The following is a 23,856-nucleotide window of genomic DNA, read 5'->3' on the forward strand; positions in this document are numbered from 1 at the left end:
AAGGAAAGTACAGAGATTTCCTATATTTCCTCTGCCCCCGCAGACATAGCCTCCCTTGTTATCAACATCACTCACCAGAATGGCACATTTCTTGTTTTTTATCAAGGATAGACCTACACTGACATATAGTCACCTCAAGTCCATTGTTACCTTAAGGTTCACTCTTGGTGGTGTGCATTCTATGGGTCTGGACAAATGTATGATGACATGCATCCATCATTGAAATATCAAAGTATATAAAATATTTTCACTGCCCTAAAAATCTTCTCTGATCTGCCTTTTCATCCCCCAACCCCCATCTCTGGCAATCACTGATCTTATTGTCTCCATAGATTTGTCTTTTCCTGAATGTCATACATTTGGAATCATACAGTCTGTAACCTTTTCAGATTGACTTTTCACTTAGTAATATGCGTTTAAGCTTCTTCCATGTCTTTTCATGGTTTGATAGCTCATTTCTTTTTAGCACTGAATAATATTCCATTGTCTGGGTGTACCACAGTTTATTTTTCTATTTACCTACTGAAGGACATCTCGGTTGCTTCCAAATTTTGGCAGTTATATATAAAGCTGTTATTTTTGCATGTGGATGTCCTGTAGTTTCAGCACCATTTGTGGAAAAGACTATCTTTGCTCCATTGTATTGCCTTTGCTCCTGTCGAAGATCAATTGATTATAATTATGGAGGTCTATTTATGGGCTCTCTATTCTGTTCCATTGATTTATTTGTCTGTTCTTTTGCCAATATCACACTGTCTTGATTACTGCAGCTTTATGGTAAGTTTTGAAGTTGTATAGCATCAGTCCTTCAACTTTATTCTACTCCTTCAATATATCATTGGCTATTATGGGTTTTTTGTCTCTCCACATAAACTTTAGAATCAGTTTGTCAATATTGATAAAATAACTTTCTGAAATTTTGATTGGGATTGCCTTGAATCTATAGATCAAGTAGGGAAGAACTGACATCTTGACAATACTGAGTCTCCCTTTCCATGAACATGGAATATCTCTCCATTTATTTGGTTCTTCTTTGATTTCATTCATCAGAGTTTTGCAGTTTTCCTCATATAGTTCTTGTACCTATTTTGTTAGATTTATACCTAAGTATTTCTTTTTTGAAGATACTGATGTAAATAGTATTGTGTTTTTAATTTCAAATTTTACTTGTTTTTTGTTGATAGAGAGGAAAGTAGTTTACTTTTATATATTCACCTTGCATTCTGCAACCTTACTGTGATCACTTATTAGTTTCAGGAGGGTTTTTTTGGTCAATTCTTTCAAATTTTTTCCCTAGATGATCATGTTATCTGTGAACAAAGGCAGTTTCATGTCCTGCTTCCCAAACTGTGCACCTTTTACTTCCTTTTCTTCCCTTAATGCATTAGCAAGGACCAGTAAGCAGCATCCAGTAAGATGTTGAAAAGGAGTGGTGAGAGGGGACATCCTTGCTTTGTACCTGTTCTTAGGAGGAAACTTCAAGTTTCTCACCACTAAGTATGATGTTAACTGTAGGGTTTTTGTAGATGGTCTTTATCAAGTTGAGAAAGTTCATCTCTATTCCTAGTTTACTGAGAGTTTTTATCATGAATGGGTGTTGGATTTTTCAGATGATTTTTATGCATCTGTTGATATGACCATGTAATTTTTCTTTTTTAGCCTGTTGATATTAAGGATTACATTAATGAGTTTTTGAATGTTGAACTAGCCTTGCGTACCTAGGTTAAATCTCACTTGGTCATGGTGTATAATTCTTTTTATACTTTTTTAGATTTGCTTTGCTATTATTTTGTTGAAGATTTTTGCATGTATGTTCATGAGAGCATTGCTTTCTAGTTGTCTTTTTTTCGTAATGTATTTGTCTGGTTTTGGTATTAGAGTAATGCTAGCATGTAGAATGAATTAGGAAGTATTCCCTCTGCTTTTATCCTCTGAAAGAGATTGTAGAGAATTGATATAATTTCTACCTTAAACATTTGATAGAATTTACCACTGAACCCATCTGGGCCTGGTACTTTCTGTTTTGGAAGGTTATTAATTATTGATTAAATTTCTTTCATAGATATAGGCCTGTTCATTCAGGTTGTCTGTTTCTTCTTGTGTGAGTTTTGGCAGATTGTGCCTTTCAAGGAAGTGGTCCATTTCATCTAGGTTATCAAATTTGTGGATATAGAGTTATTACTCCTTTATTATCCTTTTCATATCCATGGGATCTATAGTGGTGCCCCATCTTTCATTTCTGGTATTAGTAATTTGTGCTGCTTTTTTCTTAGTTGGCCTGGCTTAAAGGCATATCAATTTTGTTGATCTTTTCAAATAACTAACTTTTGTTTTTATTGATTTTCTTTATTGATTTCCTGTTTTCAATTTCATCCATTTCTGCTCTAATTCATATTATTTCTTTTCTTCTTACTTTGATTTAATTTGCTCTTCTTTGTCTAACTTCCTAAGATAGAAGCTTAGATTATTGATTTTAAATCTTTCTTCTTTCCTGGTATATGCATTCAATGCTATAAATTTCCCTCTAAATACTGCTTTCTCTGCATCCAACAAATTTAGATAAGTTGTTTTCATTTTCATGTGGTTCAAAATATTTTAAAATTTCTCTTTAGTTTTCTTCTTTGAGCCATGTGTATTTAGAAATGTCTTGTTTAATCTCCACATATTTTGGGGTTTTCTGGTTATTTTTCTGTTATTGATCTCTGGTTTAATTCCATTGTGGTCTGAGAGCAGACGTTGTAAGATTTCTATTCTTTTAAATTTGTTAGGGTGTGTTTTATGGCATTTTAAAGTGCAAAAATGATTAAATATATTAGGATATATACTAAGCTGTTGTATCATACATCACTTCTAATATGCCATTGGTCAGAACTTAGTCATATGGCCACACGTATAAGAAAAGCTGGGAAATAGTCTTTTTTTTTCTGCTAATAAAAAAAACAGCTTTATTGTGAGATAATTCACATACCATAGAATTTATCCATGTAAAGTGTACAATTAAATGATTTTTGCTGTATTAACAAATATATGTAACCATCATCATAGTCAGTTTTAGAACATTTCATCATCTCAAAAAGAATTTTCATACTTTTTGGCTATTATGGATAATGCTGTGACAAACGTTTATTTACAAGTTTGAGTGTGAACATATGTTGTCATTTCTCTTGCATATATATCTAGGAGTTGAATTGCTGGGTCATATGGTAACTTTATGTTTAGCCATTTGAGGAAGTGCCAGACTTTTACAAAGCAGCTGCACCAATTTCCATTCTCATCAGCGTTGTTTGAAAGTTCCGCTTCTTCTACATCCTCACCAACACTGGTTGTTTTCTGACTTTCTCATTCTAGACATCCTGGTGGGTATGAAGTGGTGTCTCACTGTAGATTTGATTTGCATTTCCCTGATGACTAATGATATTGAGCATCTTATCATGTGCTTATTGGACATTTGTACATCTTTGGAGAAATGTCTATTCAGATCCTTTGCCCAATTTTTAATTGGGTTATTTATCTTTTTATTATTGAGTTGGAATAGTTCTTTATGTATTCTAGAATAAATCTCTTGGCAGATATATGATTTGCAAATATTTCCTAGCCCCCTGTGAATTGTCTTTTCATTTTCTTATTGGTGTCTTTTGAACATGAAATTTTTTTTAAATTTTGATGAAGTCAATTATCTAGTTTTTCTTTTTTTGCCTATGTTTTTGGTTTCATATCTAAAAATCCTTTGCAAAATCCTATTTTATGAAGATTTGCCTCTGTTTTCTTCTAAGAGTTTTATACTTTTGCTCTTACATTTAAATTTTTGATCCATTTTGAGTTAATTTTTGTATAAGGTATAGCATAAGGGTCCAATGTAATTCTTTTGCATGTGGCTATCCAGTTTCCCTGCACCAGCTGTTGAAAAGACTGTTTTTCCTTGTTGAATGGTCTTGGCATCCTTTGTTGAAAATCAGTTGACCATAAATGTAGGGTTCATTCTAGACTTTCAGTTTTTTTCCATTGATCTGTATGTCTGTCCTGGGCCAGTACCATACTATCTTAATTGCTACTGCTTTGTAGTATGTTGGAAATCAGCAGGTATAAGTCCTCCTACTTTATTCTTCTTTCTCAAACTTGTTTTGACTATGCTGGGTTTCTTGCAATCCCATATGAGTTTTAGAATCAGCTTGTTAATTTCTGCAAAGAAGTCAGCTGGGATTCTCATTGAATCTGTAGATCAGTTTGGGGAATATTGCCATCTTAGGTTTTTAAAAAGTCAGTAAATACACATGGTAAAAAAAATCAATCAATGAATATACAAAGATATATAATGAAAAGTAAATCTCTCTGTCACACACGTCTACTCCCAAGAGAATATTCTCCCTCTGTATTCTCAATGCTGATTATTAACAGTAGCTCTTTCAAAAGTGTTGAGAACACTCTATCTCAATATATAACACGGTATAGTATGTGTATATTTAAAAAATAAATGGACTTTGTTGCGGTGTAATATTGTCTGTCTGCTGATGTAATTTGGCAATATATGTTACATATTCTTTAAGATGATGTAGCCAAACCTCTAGGGAACTTCTAAACACCGAAGTATTCACTTGATACTATTTCCCTTAATGTCTTTTATCTCTGTTTGATTTTCTGTCATTTATTCTCTATTGCCTCTATAAATAAAATATTCATATGATTTTTGCATGGGAAATAATAGTTTAATAATTATTGATTAATGAATAACTGATGAACTCAAAGCAAGAGAAATACTACTACTTAGTAGTATTCAACAAATGTTCATTAAATGCCTACTGATTTGACGCAAGATCAGGGGTACTACTGTTTCTTTATGTTCTTTTCATGTGCCTTCTGCTCTTAATGTATGAATACTAGGACTGTTTATTTTTTCACATTGCTGAAAATTAATAGTCTTATTTTGCTTCTGTCTAGATTGCTGAAGTCTCTTTTGCCGAAAAATCACAAAGTCATTTCTTTTGAATGTGTATTTTTGTTTGTTTTGTTTTTTATACCATAAAATGGCAGTGTTAATCTCTGGAGATTAATGAGGGGGTTGATTGTGTGTGAATGTGTGAGTATGCATGCATTTTAGGAAATCTCTATTGAAGATGGTCATGCATTTGCTGTGAAAAAAAAATCTTAACATAAATAATGTACCAAAAGCTTACTTGATTATGCAGATTGACAGATTTTAAGTGACTGAGGATAATCAGCTTCACTGTGTCCTAAACTGAAACGATAGGCATATGCCTATTTGGTAGACATTTGTGAGAAATAATACTTTTCCTTTGTTAGCCAATTCCTTCTTATGGATGATATTATTTTTCTTAACAGGAAGGATTGCTTGTTGTTGTTTCTTCTGAGACATTATAATTACTCTTTGAAGGTTCTTTCCTACTCCTGAATTTCCTTATGGTAGGATTTATAAAAATATTTTGAAGCCACATTTTAGTAACTATCTGTTTTCCATTAAGTAAATATTAAATGCTAGACCCAGATTTGAGTTATTGGAAAGAAAGCATATGACTAAAGACATTCTCACCAATAATATCTAGAAATCATATATACTATTTTTATGTATTTTCAAGAATTTTAAAAAATGATTTTGTAGTATAAATATTGGTTTTATATAACTTTTCTTTTGTCAGATGATGAACCTAGCCAAAATAACTCTGTTACTGAGACTGCCATGACACTACCAAGTGAATCCAGAGTCAATGTACACAGCATCGTCACGTTGAAAATATTGGACTATAGGTATGTAATTTGTTTTTCTAAGCATTGCAAAACATATGGGAAACTTTCAGAAATAACTTTCAGAAACCTTCAGAAAAAGGACAATTGATGAGGAAGAATTCATCCAAATGCATTAGTACTTGACTTAGAATAATAGCAATTGCAAAAACAATGATGAGATGAAAGCATATTAAAAGGGCAATGAACTTAAATGCCCATTCCTTAGGTGATTAGTGTTTATTAAGCTTCAGAGATAAATAGATGGTTATTAACATGTAGTAAAATTTTTATGATAAAGAACATTTTATTAATATAAAAATAAAAGAGTGAATGTATTGGTTAGTAATGAAATTTTCTGATTCAGTAACCAGCATCCAGAGAGAACTTTCTATTGGGGGTGTCTATATTAGTAAATAAGAAATAAGTATCATTTAGTTAATGAATACCTCACAGGCAAAGCTTGAGAGGTTCTACCCCGTTATTCTATCTGAATACAAGTCAAATATTATGTCATCATAATAATGCACTCTGGTAGCACATATATTAAGCCAGAAACAATTACAATGTTAGTAGATAAATTGAGACAGAAGCCTAAAAGTTTTATATATTATGGAAGCGTATTTGACTGGGGAAAGAAGATACCTATGCAAAGATTGGAAGTGGTTGTCAAGTATTCTTCCCGTACTGTCTAAGGCATCAAAGATAAAAGTAATCAAGACTGTCCAAGCTCTTGCAGTGATTGGCTCATGTCTGGGTGTTGTAATGAAAATACAAAAGAATACAGGCTCAAGTGAGATAGGTGACTAGATTTATTTGATTATCTACATAGCCAGTATCAGTGTCTGGCCTCTTTTCCTTAATGTGTCAGGAGCAACCACCTCCTCAGCAGTCAGGATACAGTCTGTGTTTCAGATTTGTTGCGTTTCATTCACATTGGTCTCACCACTTGCCTGCCACTCTGTGATGTATGTAGAAATCACTACCCTAATCCAGCTTCCTTCTTTGACACTGTAACACAAAGTATTTCTCTTCTGTGCTCAGATTTGTGTCTTTCTTCTCTCATAGCATAGCATGGCAACTTAGCATGTCTTATCTTCCACATGATGTACCTATTTGTTCAGTAGATATTTTTGGAGCCCACTATGTATCAAATTCTGTACTAGGTGTCATGCTACACTGAATGAGACAGACTTGATTCCTGCCTTAGAATTTCTTAGCTTAGAATTTCTTTTGTCTCTGGCTTCCATTCCCTCCACCCTGAGTGGATAGCATTTTTGGAGTCCCTTTCTGTGCAGAGCAGTGTACTAGATATTTTACATGTGCTGTTGCTTTTAATCCTCCGAATGATCTATAAAGTACTATTGATACAATTTTATTTTGGATAATCATTCCCACTTGTTTTTTTTTTTTTTGAGGAAGATTAGCCCTGAGCTAACTGCTGCCAATCCTCCTCTTTTTGCTGAGGAAGACTGGCCCTGAGCTAACATCCGTGCCCATCTTCCTCTACTTTGTGTGTGGTATGCCTGCCACAGCATAGCTTGCCAAGTGGTGCCATGTCCGCACCCAGGATCCGAACCGGCGAACCCTGGGCCACCAAAGCAGAATGTGTGCACTTAACCGCTGCGCCACCACACGGGCCCCCATCATTCCCACTTTTTAAAGACACAGATATCACAAAAGCATAATAAAGATAGCACTTAATGCCATACATCTTAGGTTGTTTTGATTCTAAATTTATTGTAATTTGTTTTCCTCAGAGACTTTCATTGGAAAGGAATATCCTATTTAAAATATAAATTAATTCCCAATCTCAAGGCAGAAATGCTTTCAACTAAATTTTTAAAAATAGCATGAATCTTCAAAGCTTAATTAGCTTTGAGCATTTCTGATTGCAAAGATAAAAATGCTACATCTGCACAGCAGAAGATGGGACCTAAAGCAGAAGACAAGGCCTAACAACTCTGAAATCTAGGCTTTCTTTTTACCTGTCTGTGTTACAATGCCTTTCTTACACAGTTCTCCCATAATGCACATTATATCTAGTATTGTTTTCTTTCTCATACGGTCATTCATTTGACATTGCATTGAAAATTCTTTTAAGTGGATGACGTGTTAGGCATTAAAAATTGTAAAAGAAGAATGTAAGGATAATGACTAATTCTAACAACAAACATCAACAGATTGTTAAATCTGCAAAGGTCGGAGTTCTACTATACTTTCCTTTAAGATTAAATTTATATTTTATTCAAAATTTTACTGAAAATTTTAATGAAAAGGAAATTTATTTATATTTACATTTGCAAAAGATCTAGCATAAATAATAATAACTTCAGATTCTAATTTCACAGAACTGAGGTTCGAGAAAGGTCAATTAGAAAGCTCATTAATGTTAGAACCAGGAATAGTTTAGTCTGTGTCCACTGGCCTGTCTACCTGGTCACATGCTAAAGGAGAGAGAAACTGGTTTAGGTTATGAGGAAACTAGATTAGTATTATTTTGAACTTTTAAAAATGATCATTATCTTACAGTTAACTCTATACCCAAAGAAAGTTGACAGATAAACCCTGTTAGAGATTTTTAAGAAAAGGGTCAAAATTTTTAAGATTGTAGTTCTTAAAATTAAAATTTAAAAATTTTAGTTCTACTCTGCAGTAGAGGAATCCATTTACTGTATGACCATGCATTTCCTGTATGATTTCTAGACATCTTAGACTCTGAAGGTATATGTCTGTTTTCACTCATGTAGAGTATGTGAGTCTCAGAAGGATTGGCACAGTGTGTCATGGTGTTTGACTTCCTACTGGTTAACATTTTGTGAGTTCGCAGGTTTTTGTAGCGTTCTTTATAGAACTTCGTAATCAACTGGCCTGAAAAACCTCCTTATAAAATCTTTAAAGGCCTTTAAAAATGAAAAGTAATAATCGTATCTTTCTGGATTGCTAAGAATGATACATTTTTTAAACCATTTTTCATTTAGTGATAAACAAGCAGTTTTGATTCCTGATGAAGTGTTTGATGCAGTAAAAAGCAACATTGTCACTTCTGTTAACTTCAGTAAGAATCAGCTATGTGAAATTCCAAAAAGGTAAGAACTGTTCATGATGCCATTTCTATTAAGTTGTGACTCATTCTTACTTGTGTTTGCATCTTAGTTGAAAGAATAATTATTTTTCATAGTTTTTTAATTTTGAAAGTATATCTAGGGGCTGGCCTGGTGGCGCAGCAGTTAAGTTCACACGTTCTGATTTGGTGGCCCTGGTTTGCTTCTTCAGATCCCAGATGCGGCCCTATGTACACTTGGCAAGCCATGCTGTGGCAGGCATCCCACATATAAAGTAGAGGAAGATGGCATGGATGTTAGCTCAGGCCCAGTCTTCCTCAGCAAAAAAAAAAAAAAAAAAATGAAGAAGAAGAAGAAGAAGAAGAAGAGGATTGGCAGCAGATGTTAGCTCAGGGCTAATCTTCCTCAAGAAAAAAAAAAAGTATATGTAAAATTTCTTGCATTAGAGGGATTTAGCAAAATTTACTTAAGTATTCCCTGAGATACTTGTAACATTAACATTCTGAGAGGTATATAGGTTTTCTAAAACTTTTTCTTTTACATTTTAAACTTGGAAAATAAGTATTAGAATTATTAAAAGTATTAAATTGCTTTTTCTTATATAATGAAATTTAGAGGAAAAGTTTTAAGAGATCATGCAAACCCAGGTCCATGTAGATTAATAGGAATTTTCATTTGGGGCTTTATGTTAATGAATTGGTAGGCCACTGAATTTTTCCACTGATAGTAAAAGCAAAATTGACTGAACCCTGTTAATATTTTCCTCCCAGAAAAGGATTCTTCACTTCCAAACATCAGAAGTTGTTTGCATTGTACTCTGTACTGTTTAATACATCTTTATTCATGTTAATTGTAACAGAATCTTTAGGTTATGAGAGAAAATTAGTTTAGTATAATATTGAACTTTTAAAAATGACTATTTTTTTGCAGTAAACTATATACCCCAAAACAGTTGAAAGATAACCTTGCAATGAAAACAACAGTGAGGGAGACGGGATAGGGTAATGATAAAGAACCTGGGCCATAGAATCGATTGTTTGTATCTATATCCCAGATCTATGAACTGTATGTCCTTGGACAAGTTAACTGACTGCTCTTAGTTTCCTTACTTCTGAAGTAGAGAGAGTAACAGTGCCCATTTATAAGTATTAAATTACATTACATAATCCACATAAAGCATTTAGCCAGTGCCTAGCCCTTGATAAGCACTTAAGTCTTCTAAAAAAAGATGATATATTGGGAAAATAGAATGGGTTTCATCTAACTGCCAAAAAATATTTTTAGATGTTTAAAATTTTTAAAAAGTCAGAAAACTATAATTTGTTTTCTGTTTTACAGACCATGGTTTGGGGAATGTGGATCTTGAAAGATGGTAACTTTCAGAGGTTCCATTGCAAAAGGAGATCCAGTCCGTCCTCTCATTTTCTCTGCTTAAAGGGCTCAGAGGGCATTTGATAGACTACTTGAGCATTTAGATTTGCTGTCAGATGGGATAAGTTTGCCGTGGGGATCCTGGATCAAACAAGCTAGTTGGGAATGAAGATGGAAGGGTTAAAAAGACATTACCTTTTTACTTACTGTCTCATTTTATCTAGCTATTCTTACGCAAAACAATGTTATTCTGTTACCACAGTTATTCCAGCATACTTTTAGCAATTTAGAAGGCCAAAGAGGAAAGATAGTAAAGACATACCTTGCTCTAGAGAGTTTCTAAACCACTTTCCCTCTTTCTTAAATTTTTATTTCACAAGTCACTTTTCACCATATTATTTTCTGATTGTAAAAATAATACTTATTCATAAAATTTTGGACTAAATGAAGGGATAAATCATTTATAATCCCATTACTGATTTATTCTATTCGTGGCACATTTTATTTGAAGCTATTCCCCATTTAGAATTATACATACAATTTGTATCTTGATTGGTTTATTTGTCATAAGTATTTCTCTATGTTGTAAACAGTACTTTTAAAATCTCATTTGTCTGTATACCCTAAGATTGATTATGGCAACAAATGAAACATTTTTCTTTTTAGGCCAGATTTCCAGAAGAATTACTAGATCAAAGAGTATGGCTCTTATTTATATCCAAAAACTTTCCAAAAAAGTTTTATCAGTTACATCTCCAAACTCATTGTATCTTTCCTGTGTCCTCTTTAGCACAGCATTTGATATTCTTTGGGTTTTTTCTTTGCTAATGTGATAGGCAAGAATGATGTACAGTTCTAGTTTAACTTTCATTTCTTGGCAAATCCTATATATTTCTTGTTTTTATAATTAAATTAATGTACTTTAAGCTTGATTAAGCTTCTTAGGACATTTAATTCTTCCTCTTTAAGGTTTAACTTAAGTTGCTTAGTAGTGACACTTCCAAACCTAGGAATTAACTTAATGTTTTCTTGCAATCATGATTAAATATAATGATAATTTAGATAACAAATGCTGTACTATACTTTTAAAATGTTAACATATCATATCGAAAAAAGCACTTTGAATACCCAGATACAGATGGTATTAAACTATGCAGTCTAATAAGGAAACTGCTGTGTTACAGAGTATAGTATAATAATTGCCTAGATTTGGTTTTTCTTCTTTGTCCATAATTGATTTAAATATAAAATAAATGGGTTCCTAAATTAGACTTCAACATACATTTAAGGTCAAATAGAAATCTTGGACAGATAATATTAAGGCTGTTTTTAAAAATCTGTTTTTATCAGTTATACTTCCAAACTGATTGAAATTTTTGTGAGAAAAGTAAAAGTTACAGAGAATCTTAATTAGCAGAAATAATATAGGATTTTTCCCCCCGTGGCCTGCTTGTAGTTTTGAAGTTCTGACAGTGAATTCCAGTGCTAACATTTTAAAATTATTTTTGTTTCAGGATTATAGAACTGAAGGAAATGGTTTCTGATGTCAATCTCAGTTTTAATAAACTTTCCTTTGTATCCTTGGAATTATGTACACTTCAGAAATTGACTTTTTTAGATCTCAGGTATTTATTGATACTATTGCTTGACTTTTTTCATTATAACTTGTCTTTGAGATTTGCCTAACTTTTGACCTTTCCCTCATATTTCCCAGGTAAATGTGGAAATTGGTCTTTAGTTTGTTAATAATATCTTAGAAAAAAATCTAAAATGAAGCATTTAGGAAATATTTTAATCAGATATCTATCATTTGTAAACAATTTATAAGTTAAGTGATAAGATAAAATTATTTAAAATATTAGAAAATATTAACACATCCTTTAGATTCATGCTTAAGCAAAATTACAAATAACACATAGAAAGTGTGTACTTCACATTGTTTCTTTCCTAAAAGTAAATAGCATAAAATGATCAAAACCCTATGTTGGTACAGCAGCTTGCATGGCTTCTCTTAAAAAGAACCTATTTGGTTTCAAAATATTATATTAAACATGCAAGCCCAGAAATAAAGAAAAAGAACACTGTAAGTGGAGCCAAAAAGAGAAAAAACTGTTTAAGAATCTGCAAAAGGTAATAGGAAGTTTAAATATGTCAAAGTTGAAGTGACAGGATCAGAACTGTCACAGTTCTTTGAGGGTAATATGTAATGTATGTCTCAGCGTTAGATAGTCATTTATTTGCTTGGGCTTTAAAACTTTATTTGTAAATTATGTCTCTATCATCTGGGCTTCCTACTGCTCGTATATTGTTACTAGGTGTGGTTTTAGTTTATTTAGAGTATAGCTCCTCTTGCTCTGCTCAAACAGTGGTTAAATAACAATAAGCTAAGTTAGAACTGAGGATTTATCCTTCCTATAGAGACAAAAATTTTTTACTTATGGGATTAAAGTAAATCTGTAATACTCTGCTCCTACTAAATGTGGGATTGCTTTTATTTTTTGATGGCAATTACTGGCAAAACAGTGTAAAACCACATTTTAGTTCAGTATTAATGGAGCAGACAGAATGACTTCATGTCCCCATTGCTGCTGGCTTTCTTTTCATCCCATTCTTCAGTGGGTGTATGTATATATATGCCTCTGTCTATAACCATACCTGGAAGTTTCTAATTAAGTGACTAAAATATGCTTTTTATGTCTCATATCGCTAGGTATGAGACTCTAAGAAAAGGATAGAAACCGTCCTTGGGTTATTCACCACAACCTAATAAAGACAATAACTGGAGAAAACTACAGAGAAAAGAAATAAAGAACATAGGTTGAGCTGTAGAAAGTATGATTCTTACGTATTAGGCTTGACTTCTGAACTCAAAAAAATAGTTTAGAGAAAATTATTCAGTTGTAATGGGTGACCTCTAATTGGGTATAATTTTCTCACAAATATTTTATATTATTAGTAGTTACACAGCCTCTTGAATCCTTCTACCTTCCGTTAACCTTTCTTCTAACATTTTCCCCAGATTCTTCCAAGAGTAAATGAGATTATGTTTACTTCCATGTCTCATTGTAAGAGCTAAAAAATATACGCATTGTGCAAATTGAAATTTCTTATTCTAAACGTAGAGTAGAAATGGATTTGCTTAACACCTATGTAGTAGAAAGCTCCAAATTTTTAAATATGGCTAGAATCTCTTTACTTTCCTCTTTCCTTTTTTCCGTATAATTTTTCAATTCTTCTTAGAGTAGAATTTCATATCTGTATGTGAGATATATGTATTAACACAAATCAAATATTTGTGGTATCAAATGATATGGTATTTACAGGCATGATCTAAAGGGCCCTGAACTTCGGGAAGTATTTCTGAGCTCAGTTTGAAGGAGATAAGGGACTGGTTTACACTGTTTATCCTGTTAAATCTATTATTAAAGAGTTAATTGCAGTATCAGTTGGTTACGTTTTGCTATTAAGATTTGGCACACTGATCAAATACTTGAGGCGGCTGCCTGATTTAGAATCCTCAAGACTCAGCTTTAATGAGATCAGATCAAGGACTGAACAACCTGAGCTACGTCATTTGTCTGATCAGCACTTTGTTAAACTTGTCCAAATTTTCAAGCTTTGTAAATCATCTTTTTCTTCCCAATTTAGGAACAATTTTTTAAATTCTTTGCCTGAAGAAATGGAATCGTTGATAAGACTACAAACAATCAATCTTTCCTTTAATAGGTAAGAGAGAACAGACTAGCGTGCGACTAACGGTTATTCTGTGGAAAATCTGAAGGTCTTACTAGAGAATACAACTGAAGGATCCAAATGAACACAAGCCCTGTGTTTTTATTTTATTTAAATATCCAGGTTATTTTGACTTAGTTCTACTTAGAATTGAAAATGATGTTGCTTTCTTAGAATTTTCACAATTGATATCTAGTAGACTTTTGTTCTTTTTGACCATTTTAAGAAACTTGTAGCCTAGTAGGCAGACAAATGTGCTAATAGATAATTATAATTGCTGTAGTGGAAGCACAGTGCGTAGACAGAGATGTTCCCTGCAATCACCTGAAAGGAGGGGAGGTAGCATTGAAACTGAGACTGGAGAAACAGACAGACGTTTGCCAGACCCACAGGGCTAAGGCATCCCAGGGGAGCTGCCAGCAGGCACGGAGGCACAAAGGGGTGAGAACGCGGCATGTTCGGGACACTCAGGAAGTTGATCAGGGCTCAGACTCTAAAGTGAGGAGGGAGAGGAGCAGCAGTCCAGTGAAGGGGGGCATGTAGGCGGCAGCCAGCCCTTTAAGAGCTTTTATGCCAAATGAAATTTAGATTTTATTCTGCAAACACTATAAAGATACTGCTAATAATTAAGAATAGCTAATATTTAACAAGAGCTTATTATCTGCTGACGCTGGACTAAGTACTTACGTGTATTATCTCATTTCATCCTCACAAAAGCCCTACATGATAGTTCTGTTATTAAGTCCATTTAAAAATGAAGGATTAGGAGTTAAGTAACTCATCTAAGGTTCACACAGACAGTAAATTAGAGAGCTGGGATTTGAGTCCAGAAACTGGGCTCTTAACAACTATCTCTTAGTACGTTTCCTATGATGAAAAGTTAATTCTGGTAACAATTTAATATAAATATTAATGGCTAACATTTACTGTATTCCAGATACTATCCTAACGTCTTCAGATATATTCATTCAATGTTTGTAACAAGTGTCAAAGTTTAGTACTATTATTATTTCTCATTTGCAGATGAGGAAACTAAGGCACAGTGATGTTAAAATACTGCCTATTTAAATTTTTGTTCCATCTGCTCCATTATTTGTACTTTCTCATGTGTAGGTTATGTTGTCATTATTTAAAAATATATACACTTCTCTGATCTCTCCTCATTTTTATTTGGGAATTAAACTATCAGTTCTCTATTGAGTTGTCTATGGCGCTATCAATTTCATTGTCAAGTACTGTCTTTGGGGAGGTGGCAAAAGTTGACCTTAGCGTCTGTGTTAGCAGGTGAGGCACATCTTTTTTAATTACCTTGTTTGTGGAGTGGGACTCCCTAGGGGCAGTTTGGTCCAGCTGTAGCCTGGTTGTTGACTCTCCAGTTCCTCTGGAACTTCAGAGCTGCCTTGAGTCACCATTCACGCCACTTTTGTTTTCTTACATCAAAGGAGCAAAGGAAGAGCAGTGTGGGGGAGTGGAAAGGCCACAGTTAGAAGCTCTCCCCAGGCCATCCTTGTCTTTTTTAGTCCAGGCTGCGGTTTGCCTCACACTGAAACCGTGCAGCCTCTTTCCCCCGGGAGATCCTCAAGGGTTCTGTGTGCACTGCTGAGTATTGCTCTAAGAGCCCTCTGCCTTCCCATCTCTCTCAGGGCATCTTCCGGGTTGCTTTGGATGGGGAAGCCAGCAACCTACGCTGGTTTTCATCTTTCCAAGAACCAAAACTGCACTCACTTTGGAAGCTTCAGTCAAAGCAAAATAAAAATCTCTAATTTTTTCATAAATATTGGCAGTGATTCTATTTCATAAGAAGTGAAAGTGAACTAAGGAAGAACACCCACATGGAGACATTATACAGGGAATCTCAGGAGGACTTCCTGGTCTCCTGAATGTGAAGAGAAAATCACGGGAGAATTTACGCCAAACTTTTGATTTTATTCAACAAATAGAAACTGTTACAAGTCTGCCCACTTAACATGTATTTCAAGGTTTCCAAAATTAGTCCATTTTCTGGAAAATACAGGGCTTATATCAAATATAAAATAACTTACACTAAAGAAAACTACCTCATGATATCAAATGTAAGATCTATTTGAAGGAATGATTTTGCCTCCGATGCCAATATATTTGGGTGTTCTGTTCATATTTTAATAGGTTCAAAATACTACCTGAAGTTCTGTATCGCATCCCCACACTTGAAACAATTTTGATTAGTAACAATCAGGTAGGATCTGTGGACCCTCAGAAAATGAAGACAATGGAAAATCTGATCACGCTGGACCTTCAAAACAATGACCTCCTACAAATTCCACCAGAGCTTGGTAATTGTGTGAACTTAAGGTAACTACACCATTCCACTATGTTTTTCCATTTATTCGATTGATTTTTTGAAGGGTTCTTTTCCTTTTTGTCCTGTTGAGGTGCTCTTGCAGGAAAGCCAAAGTAAAAAATTTAATGTCCTGTTAAAATAACAGGTAACAAAGCCCAGAATCCCAATTCTGTTTTTCAAATTTTGCCAAATACATTCTTTTAGCTTTGTTTATATGTATAATATATGTGTAAATATAGTAACTGTTTCTAGTGAAACTTTTCTCATCACTGTGTATGTGTATAACCTGGAACTTTACTGCATAACAATGTCAGGGAAATATAAACTCCTTAGCTGAGCGTATGGAAGTTTTCAAAATCTGATTGCAGACTGCCACCATTTATTGCAAGCTCAGCATGGTCTTTCTTACTCTTTGTGTTTGCTGTTCCCTCAGCTTCAAATGCCTTTACCTGCTTTTATCAGTAAGCAACCTAAATATCACCTTTGAAAACCTTCCTTATTCTCTAGGCAGAGTTACTCCCTCTGACTTCCCATCATGCTTTGTTTGGACTCATTTTATACCATTTCTTTGCCCTCCTTTAGAAAAGAGTTGTTCTGGTGCCTGGAACAGAGTAAGCAGCCAATAAATACTTGTTAAGTGAATGTAAAGGGAGTTTGAGATGTCAACTGAAAGCCAAATAGTCAAGCAGAATGTGTGAGAAGTAATTGAATTCTTGGAAACTGCATGTGACAGTTTGGCATATTTAACTTTACCAGGGCAGCACTGGCACCTCAGGACCTCCTGTTAGAGAATGCTAGGAGGCCAGCACAGGTGATTCTCGTGACTTGCAGAGGTGGTATCCTGTGAAGTCTCTGTGAGCACCACACTCCTGGGGAGGACTATACAGAGTCAGGTTCTCGTGAGCCTCTCGTCACAGCATTTTCATCAACCAGTCAATACATAACCTTGTTTTATGTGTGTTTCTGTATTAAGACACCTTATTTAATATTGTTGATTCATTAACACTGAACTCTGGCCAAACAAGCCTGGATGAAGTTTATCTAATGTGTTTTCTCTGTAAGGCACATGACTGCCTTGTGTTTAGGAAAACTAGCCAGCACTTCAGTACTACACTTGTCGGCCATTGTAAACAGTGAAATCACCAACAAAAAGTACAAAAATGCAAAAAGTGTTGCACTAGATAGACCACAAAACACTTGTTTACAGTATGAAAGCTGAAACAAGAAGGCAGAGCCTCACCTTGTGCGACCTCAGCTGGGAATGAGCCTGTCGAGTGACTCAGATTTTTTGCTGCTTTGTGCATGTCCACAGATGACCTTGAAAGTGCCACGTGCATTGATTTTGAGGTTACAAATAAGTTTTAGTGAGTCAGCAAATTAGCAAATATGAACTCTTTGAATAATGAGGATCAACTGTAATTAACTCCTTTTTCTATAAATTAAGAAAAGCAGTTTTTAAGAGTTCCCAAGGCACATAGAAATATTTGAAGATAGAGTTTAGATCTACTATATAATATGGTGTAAATCCTTTGACTTGCGTTTATACAAACACTTGTTATTGAAAATTAATATAAAAATGTCTTTATCCTATAATTTCAGATATTTCGTTAATTAAAGAAACAAATCAACAAGCCCTTAAATTTTAAATTGAACCTCATTTCAGAACATGTAAATAGATTTTATATGTGTATCTGGTCAAGGGAGGGAGAGGGCAACATATGTTGTTTCCCCAGGGCAGAGGGGTTATGTTACAGTTCTTGGTACTAATGCTTGTCAGTATGCTCATTCTAATACTTGTGTAAATATAATTGAGCCATTTAGTATATGGTCATTATAAGACTGAGAAGAGGATGGGTACAATGGTGTTCAGATCACAGATCCTCTCTTCAATAGCTGTGTGATCTTAGACAAGTCTTTCTGACCTCCCTGAACTTGTATCTTCTTATCTAGAAAATAGGAATATTAATGGTGCTTACATCATAGGGTTGTTAAGATAATTAAAAGTCAGTGAATGTAAATTACTTAGCATAGTATGTTTCACGTAACTTAAGTATTCAATTAATGTTGTTTTGGTTATTATAGTTATAATTCCAACTATTTAAATGCTTAGATTTGAAAGGGAGAAACAGAAAAAAATACCCAAATTTTATTTATAAAATTGCAGATGAAATTAGAACAAACTCCTCCTAATGGAAAATGTTAAAATTCTTAATTTCTCTCTTTTGTTCAGGACATTATTACTAGATGGAAATCCATTCCGCGTTCCTCGAGCAGCCATATTAATGAAAGGAACAGCTGCTATTCTGGAATATTTGAGAGACCGAATTCCTACTTAAATTGGAGTTGTCTTATAATCTTTGTCATGTTAATTCTTAGAATTCTTACATTGACAGCTGACATTTTTCTAAGGTATTGTGTACGTTTATAAAGGCGATAACTACGTATAGTGCTCATACATTTGTTCTGAATGTTTTGCAGATTTATCCTACTCACTTTAATTCCTTAATAACATAGTTTCTTCAAAGGTGAATTTTTATTTAATATAGTTTAGTGTTTTTATAATGACAAAGCGTTTTTGTAGAAGTGAGTTTTTCCCGTTTCTGTTTGTGTTACATATAATATGACCAGTTGACTTGAATATGACCATCCAATTTCTACCTTTTTATTAAGTATGACATTGAATTGAATTTTATTCAGTACTGTTCTTTGGCATTTAACAAAATACGACTTTTCATTACTCATGGTTAGGCCTTTTGTGATGTGGTTGGTCTCAGTGTAAGTTTTAAATATTAACGTTGACCGTCTTGTTTTTGTTTTAATGTAGTTGAAATGTTTCTTTTCTAGCCTTTCCCCCATGTTTTATAAACTAATTTTTTCAGAGTTTCTCCTGTCACAGAAATGCTACCCAAGATATAGTTATTGGTGGAAAGAATAGTAAAAGTGTTATTATAATTGCTCTCACAACTTTTAATTTAAAACTTGTCAAGTTTTTTTTTATGATGTCTTAATGTTAAGTTTCCATACAATGATCTAGTACTTCTAGATTCAGGGAATTTAAAGAGATTGGCTCTGCATATTTTTCCCTCAGTTAGACTCTGAGCATTTTAAAAATATCTTTGTTCTTTAAAAAAAAAGTACTGAAATTTTATTAATTTTATAGATATCAGCAACCAAAAAAATAACATATACTGCATAGAAATCTTGAAATGTACTTTGTTTAAATACTTACAGAGCGAGTATTTGTATACTTAATCTACTCTCTTGGTGTGCTCTAATCCAACCTTGTGCATTTTTTAATTTCCAAGGCCTTAATTTTAAAACTTGCTTGCAATCTTGATAAGACTAAACTTGTAGTCATGTGGTAATTTTTTAAAAAGGAATTTGTTATAGATGAACCTGATTTAACAAAAATCAAATATAAACATTATTATTTACACCAAAAATATCAAAAGTAGGATGGTCAGTCATTATAAAACTTATCATGTGATTCTATTAAGTAGCCAATCAGTAGGATGTATATTAATTTATATAGATAGATAAGTAGATAGGTAGACAGGTAGATAGATAGATAACTTTTAGATGATTGAGACGTGCTCATCTTGTGGAAAAAAATCATTGTTAATAAAGATAAATACTACATGTTCATAATAAAAATTACATTTTTCAAGTATTGATTACAATGTTTATGTTTTTGGTTTAAAAGAAACATGCCCTAACTAAGAAATCTGCTTGATATTAAACAAAAGACACTTTACAATAAGGTGACATTTTATTATTTATACAATAAAGAGACTTTTATGTTATTCAAAACACTTTTTTAAATACTGAAAAAGTTGAGTACACCAAAGCCGAAAAATGGCTCTGCTGTACACTGCACAGCATCATTTTAGTCCCTGTATCTTGTATCTGTACAGAAAGCATCTTCAAAATGCATTCTAATCACACTGTACACCTTTACTGATTAGTGTCAATACAGAAAATCAAACTGGAGAATACAGCCTGCATTTGCAAAGTAACTGACAAAGTAATTAACTTCACTGATTCAGTAAATTTAAAATATAGATTCATAGGACTTCTTTGCACATAAAATGAAGCAGCTTTCAAGGTCGTTATGTTCTCATACTGCAAAAAAACCATTAAGTACATTCACAATCTATGTTAATAAAGTAGTAAATATGTCTTCATTCAGTTTTTATTTACATCAATATGTAGTTCAACTAAAAAGTACTGTTAATTGTGATACAGTAGTTTTTTAACACATACAAAAATGACAATTTTTTTATATATAATTTAAGCTCAAAATCACAATTATCTCAAAATATTAATTACAATACAGCCATTTCAATTAAACATGTCGTGATTTAATTTTTTTATAAAATGGTAAAATTTTTTATTAAAGTAAGCAATTTGTTTTGAATTGGCTAGAGTTCACCCAAGTAGAAAACCTTAAACGTTAAGAGGTGTTTCCTGCCCCCTCCCACCCGAATGTGTATACAGCCACCTAGGCTAGCAAAGAGACAGAAAAGGCCCCAATTTATAAAGATTAAGCCTCTTTTGCTATACTGCTGTGGCCTGTTGTTTCTTCCATAAAAGCTTTACAAGGGGAGTGTCAATAAACTATGCAGTGAAATGCATGCATTAATATACAATATGTCTATGTAAAATGTTAGTGTTTACTAGTGCACATTAGAATGTTCACAAAGACTGCAAAGGAAGTCATAAATAAAGAAGCACTTAGAAAGATCTACCAGTTGGAAATTGAAAACTACTTGATAATATAATGGAATTTCTTTGAAAACATCCCAATTCAAGTTCTTTCTCTGGCTAAAGGAGCTCTAGTTACTTGGCCTTAAGATGTCACTGTTGTGCTGCACATATGGTAGTGGAGTCAACCATCAAAAAGGAATATGAGTCCAGAGACAGCCTTCATTTTACTAAAATAGTGGCTTAATGTTGTATCACTGCTTAGGAATTGTTCTTAAGCTTACAGAAGAGTGAAATATTTCACTACCTGAATTATAACCTCACGTGAAAAATGGAAAATTTGCATGTGTGTGCATGTGTTTAGCATGTGGAAAAATATTAATATAAATAGGTGGAATTAGAACTTCTTTATACAATAAAACAAGGATTATGCCCCAACATAACTGAGTTCAAAAGTAACCAATTATCAAACAGTTTAGAATTGAAAGAATAATTTTTATGGATACTTAAAAACAAAAAAACCCTAAAAACATAGCATCTATTATCCTTTTGCTTAAAATTCTTAACAAACCAATTAAAAACCTATCACTGTCTTTGTTTAGAATTGCAGTTGTTAATTTAATATTTCTTTTCTGAATAGGAAGAGACCATAGTTCATGTTATGGTTTACTTATATACAGCTGGGTCGGGGGGGTGCCCTTGGGTGGTTATAAAGTGGGAAAAATGAAAGTACAGTACTTGCAAACCCTGCTTTTGCAAGATTATTTGTGGTAGTTTTTGAAACTTACGAACAGAATTCAGTAGATTTTTACCTCTGATTTTCAATGAGGAAAAAATTCCTCCTTCATATGAAGACAATGTCATTGTCCTTAAGCTTCCTTTAGTCCCTTCTATACACTGAGTACAAAGAGAAACTTGATTGGCTCTTGAGACAAAGTATCTGGTTTATCTATCAATTATCTTTCTCTTCATTTTAAACAGAAAATACTAAGGCTTGCATTTTCAAGGAGGAAAATGTAGTTGAGGATGTTAAGGGGAAATGCCTGAACATCATAAAGTGGTATTAAAACATTTATTGCATTCCATTGACACTAGGTGTCGTCAAAGCTAAAACCAGATTTCCTAGAGTAAAACTTAACATACAACATTCCTCACTGCCCTGAATGATGCCTGGTCCACATTCAAGACCAGTGAGTCCTCTGAGTGGAAAGATTCTACAAGTATTGAAAATAAAATTTAGTTCAGCACTACATTCTGAAAATAAACTACCATTCTAGCAAATATGGGAACTGCTTTATGTTCTGTCTGCCTGAGTTTCGTCTTGGTTTTCCTGTGGATTTTGCAAAAAATTACGTAAGATTTCCTGACTAAATAAGAGATGTTCTTTAGTAGAGTGGCGGGGAAAGGGAAGAGGGATGGAAAGATACAGAGGAATAGAATGTGATTTCTTTTGTCCGTTCATCAACTGCTTTCCTTAATCTAGCTATCATAAAGGTCAGGGGACCTGCACGCCTGGGCAGCATTTAACCTCCTTAATTTACCCGTGCGAAACAAGTGCACAAAGAAAAACACCTTTGTATGTGTGTCTATATACAGATGCAAAACCTGAGTCACAATAAAAAGTCTTTAATATAAGAAAACCTTTCTTAATGTAGGAAAATAACCTTTAAAGGGCCAAAAATATCTTTGTACAATATAATCAGCTAACTTTGAAACTTCAATGTACTTAACTATCACATATTTTATAAGACTCAACAAAAAAGGAATCATTTACATTTGATAATTCTCTTACCTTAGCTGAGATACCCACATTTTTATTTCTAACATGTATTTTTATTCCCCTGAATTCATTAACTTTTCTAAAAGAAAAATTAAAAGCACATTCACATACAAGAACTGTTTAATTTCTGATGAACAGTTCCTGCTTTTTCTAAATATTGAGGACATAGGAGATTTGGGGTTGCTAGGCATGTATATAACAATGCCAAGCCACAACGGAATTCTAAGAGTCAAAACAAAATATATAATCTATTAAGAGAAACATTACTTGGAAAAATATTTTGCAGATAGAGTTGGGCCAAAGTCTGCATGAAGCTACTCTCATTTGCAGGCTCCCTTTCTGCGGAGAGTTAACTCTAAAAAACTCCTTTCTCTATGCTCTGTTTCCTTAGCTTTCAGTAGGTTTCTTACCTTGAAGCCTGAATTGTTGCAATTGAAGTCTCTTGCTGACATTCAGCCACCAGTTACAATGTCCTCTTTACTTATCTACATCTTATTTCTCCCTCTTCAGGAGCTTAGTCCTCTGGGATGACTCCTTGGCCTCCCCTCATGTGCTGCTTAAGGGGTCATTAAGAGAAAAAGCTGTTGAAATGTCCCCACTGTTTTATCATTAGACACTGATTTAAGGCTCAGTTCAGGACATAACTTATCCCCTGGGCTGTATCATCTCACATGCATACTAAGGATATTTTATAGAAAAATGAGTGCAAGTTCCTTCTCCATGCTTCCCCCAGTTGGCCATTACCGTTAATTATGCATTTGTGTCAGTTAAGTCACTGATACTTGGAAGAAGCCATCTGAACCAAAAGGTTTGACCCTTGCACCTGCAGTTGGGTAGGAGGACCCTTTGCCTACTTGTATCAATAGGCGAAGGGATTCTGGGCAGTGTCCTTGAATGCTGTCTTTCCTCTCTGGGCTCAGTGGGCCCAGTTTGGGGATAGGTGGGAAATGCATGCAGTAGGGTAAGGGATTAGAGGCATTAGCCTAGGGAACTGTAGTCTGTCCCTGCCTTTTTGTGTGACACTTGCCTGAGGATCACTAGCAGGATTTTGTATTATGCAGAAGGCTAAAAGCAGAGTCACACTTTCTCTGCCAACAGACTTGTTACCATGGAAACCAATGCAGAAAAATGAAAATGTGACAAGAAGC

General features: G+C 33.9%; 1 protein-coding gene across 2 annotated transcripts in view; it reads left to right on the top strand.

Annotated features, from left to right (window-relative positions):
- LRRC40 (leucine rich repeat containing 40) overlaps positions 1-19,894 on the top strand; it is a 49,681-nt gene extending 29,787 nt beyond the window's left edge. For both annotated transcript variants that reach the window (XM_008535584.2, XM_070592309.1), the window contains 6 exons: positions 5,652-5,760; positions 8,718-8,825; positions 11,687-11,797; positions 13,821-13,898; positions 16,050-16,235; positions 18,455-19,894. In XM_008535584.2, coding sequence (XP_008533806.2) covers positions 5,652-5,760; positions 8,718-8,825; positions 11,687-11,797; positions 13,821-13,898; positions 16,050-16,235; positions 18,455-18,560 — 698 coding nt within the window. In that variant the 3' untranslated portion in view covers positions 18,561-19,894. The remainder of the gene's footprint in view (positions 1-5,651; positions 5,761-8,717; positions 8,826-11,686; positions 11,798-13,820; positions 13,899-16,049; positions 16,236-18,454) is intronic.
- The last annotated feature ends 3,962 nt before the right edge of the window (positions 19,895-23,856 follow it).

Source organism: Equus przewalskii, chromosome 24 (assembly GCF_037783145.1).
Source record: "Equus przewalskii isolate Varuska chromosome 24, EquPr2, whole genome shotgun sequence".
NCBI classification, from domain to species: domain Eukaryota; kingdom Metazoa; phylum Chordata; class Mammalia; order Perissodactyla; family Equidae; genus Equus; species Equus przewalskii.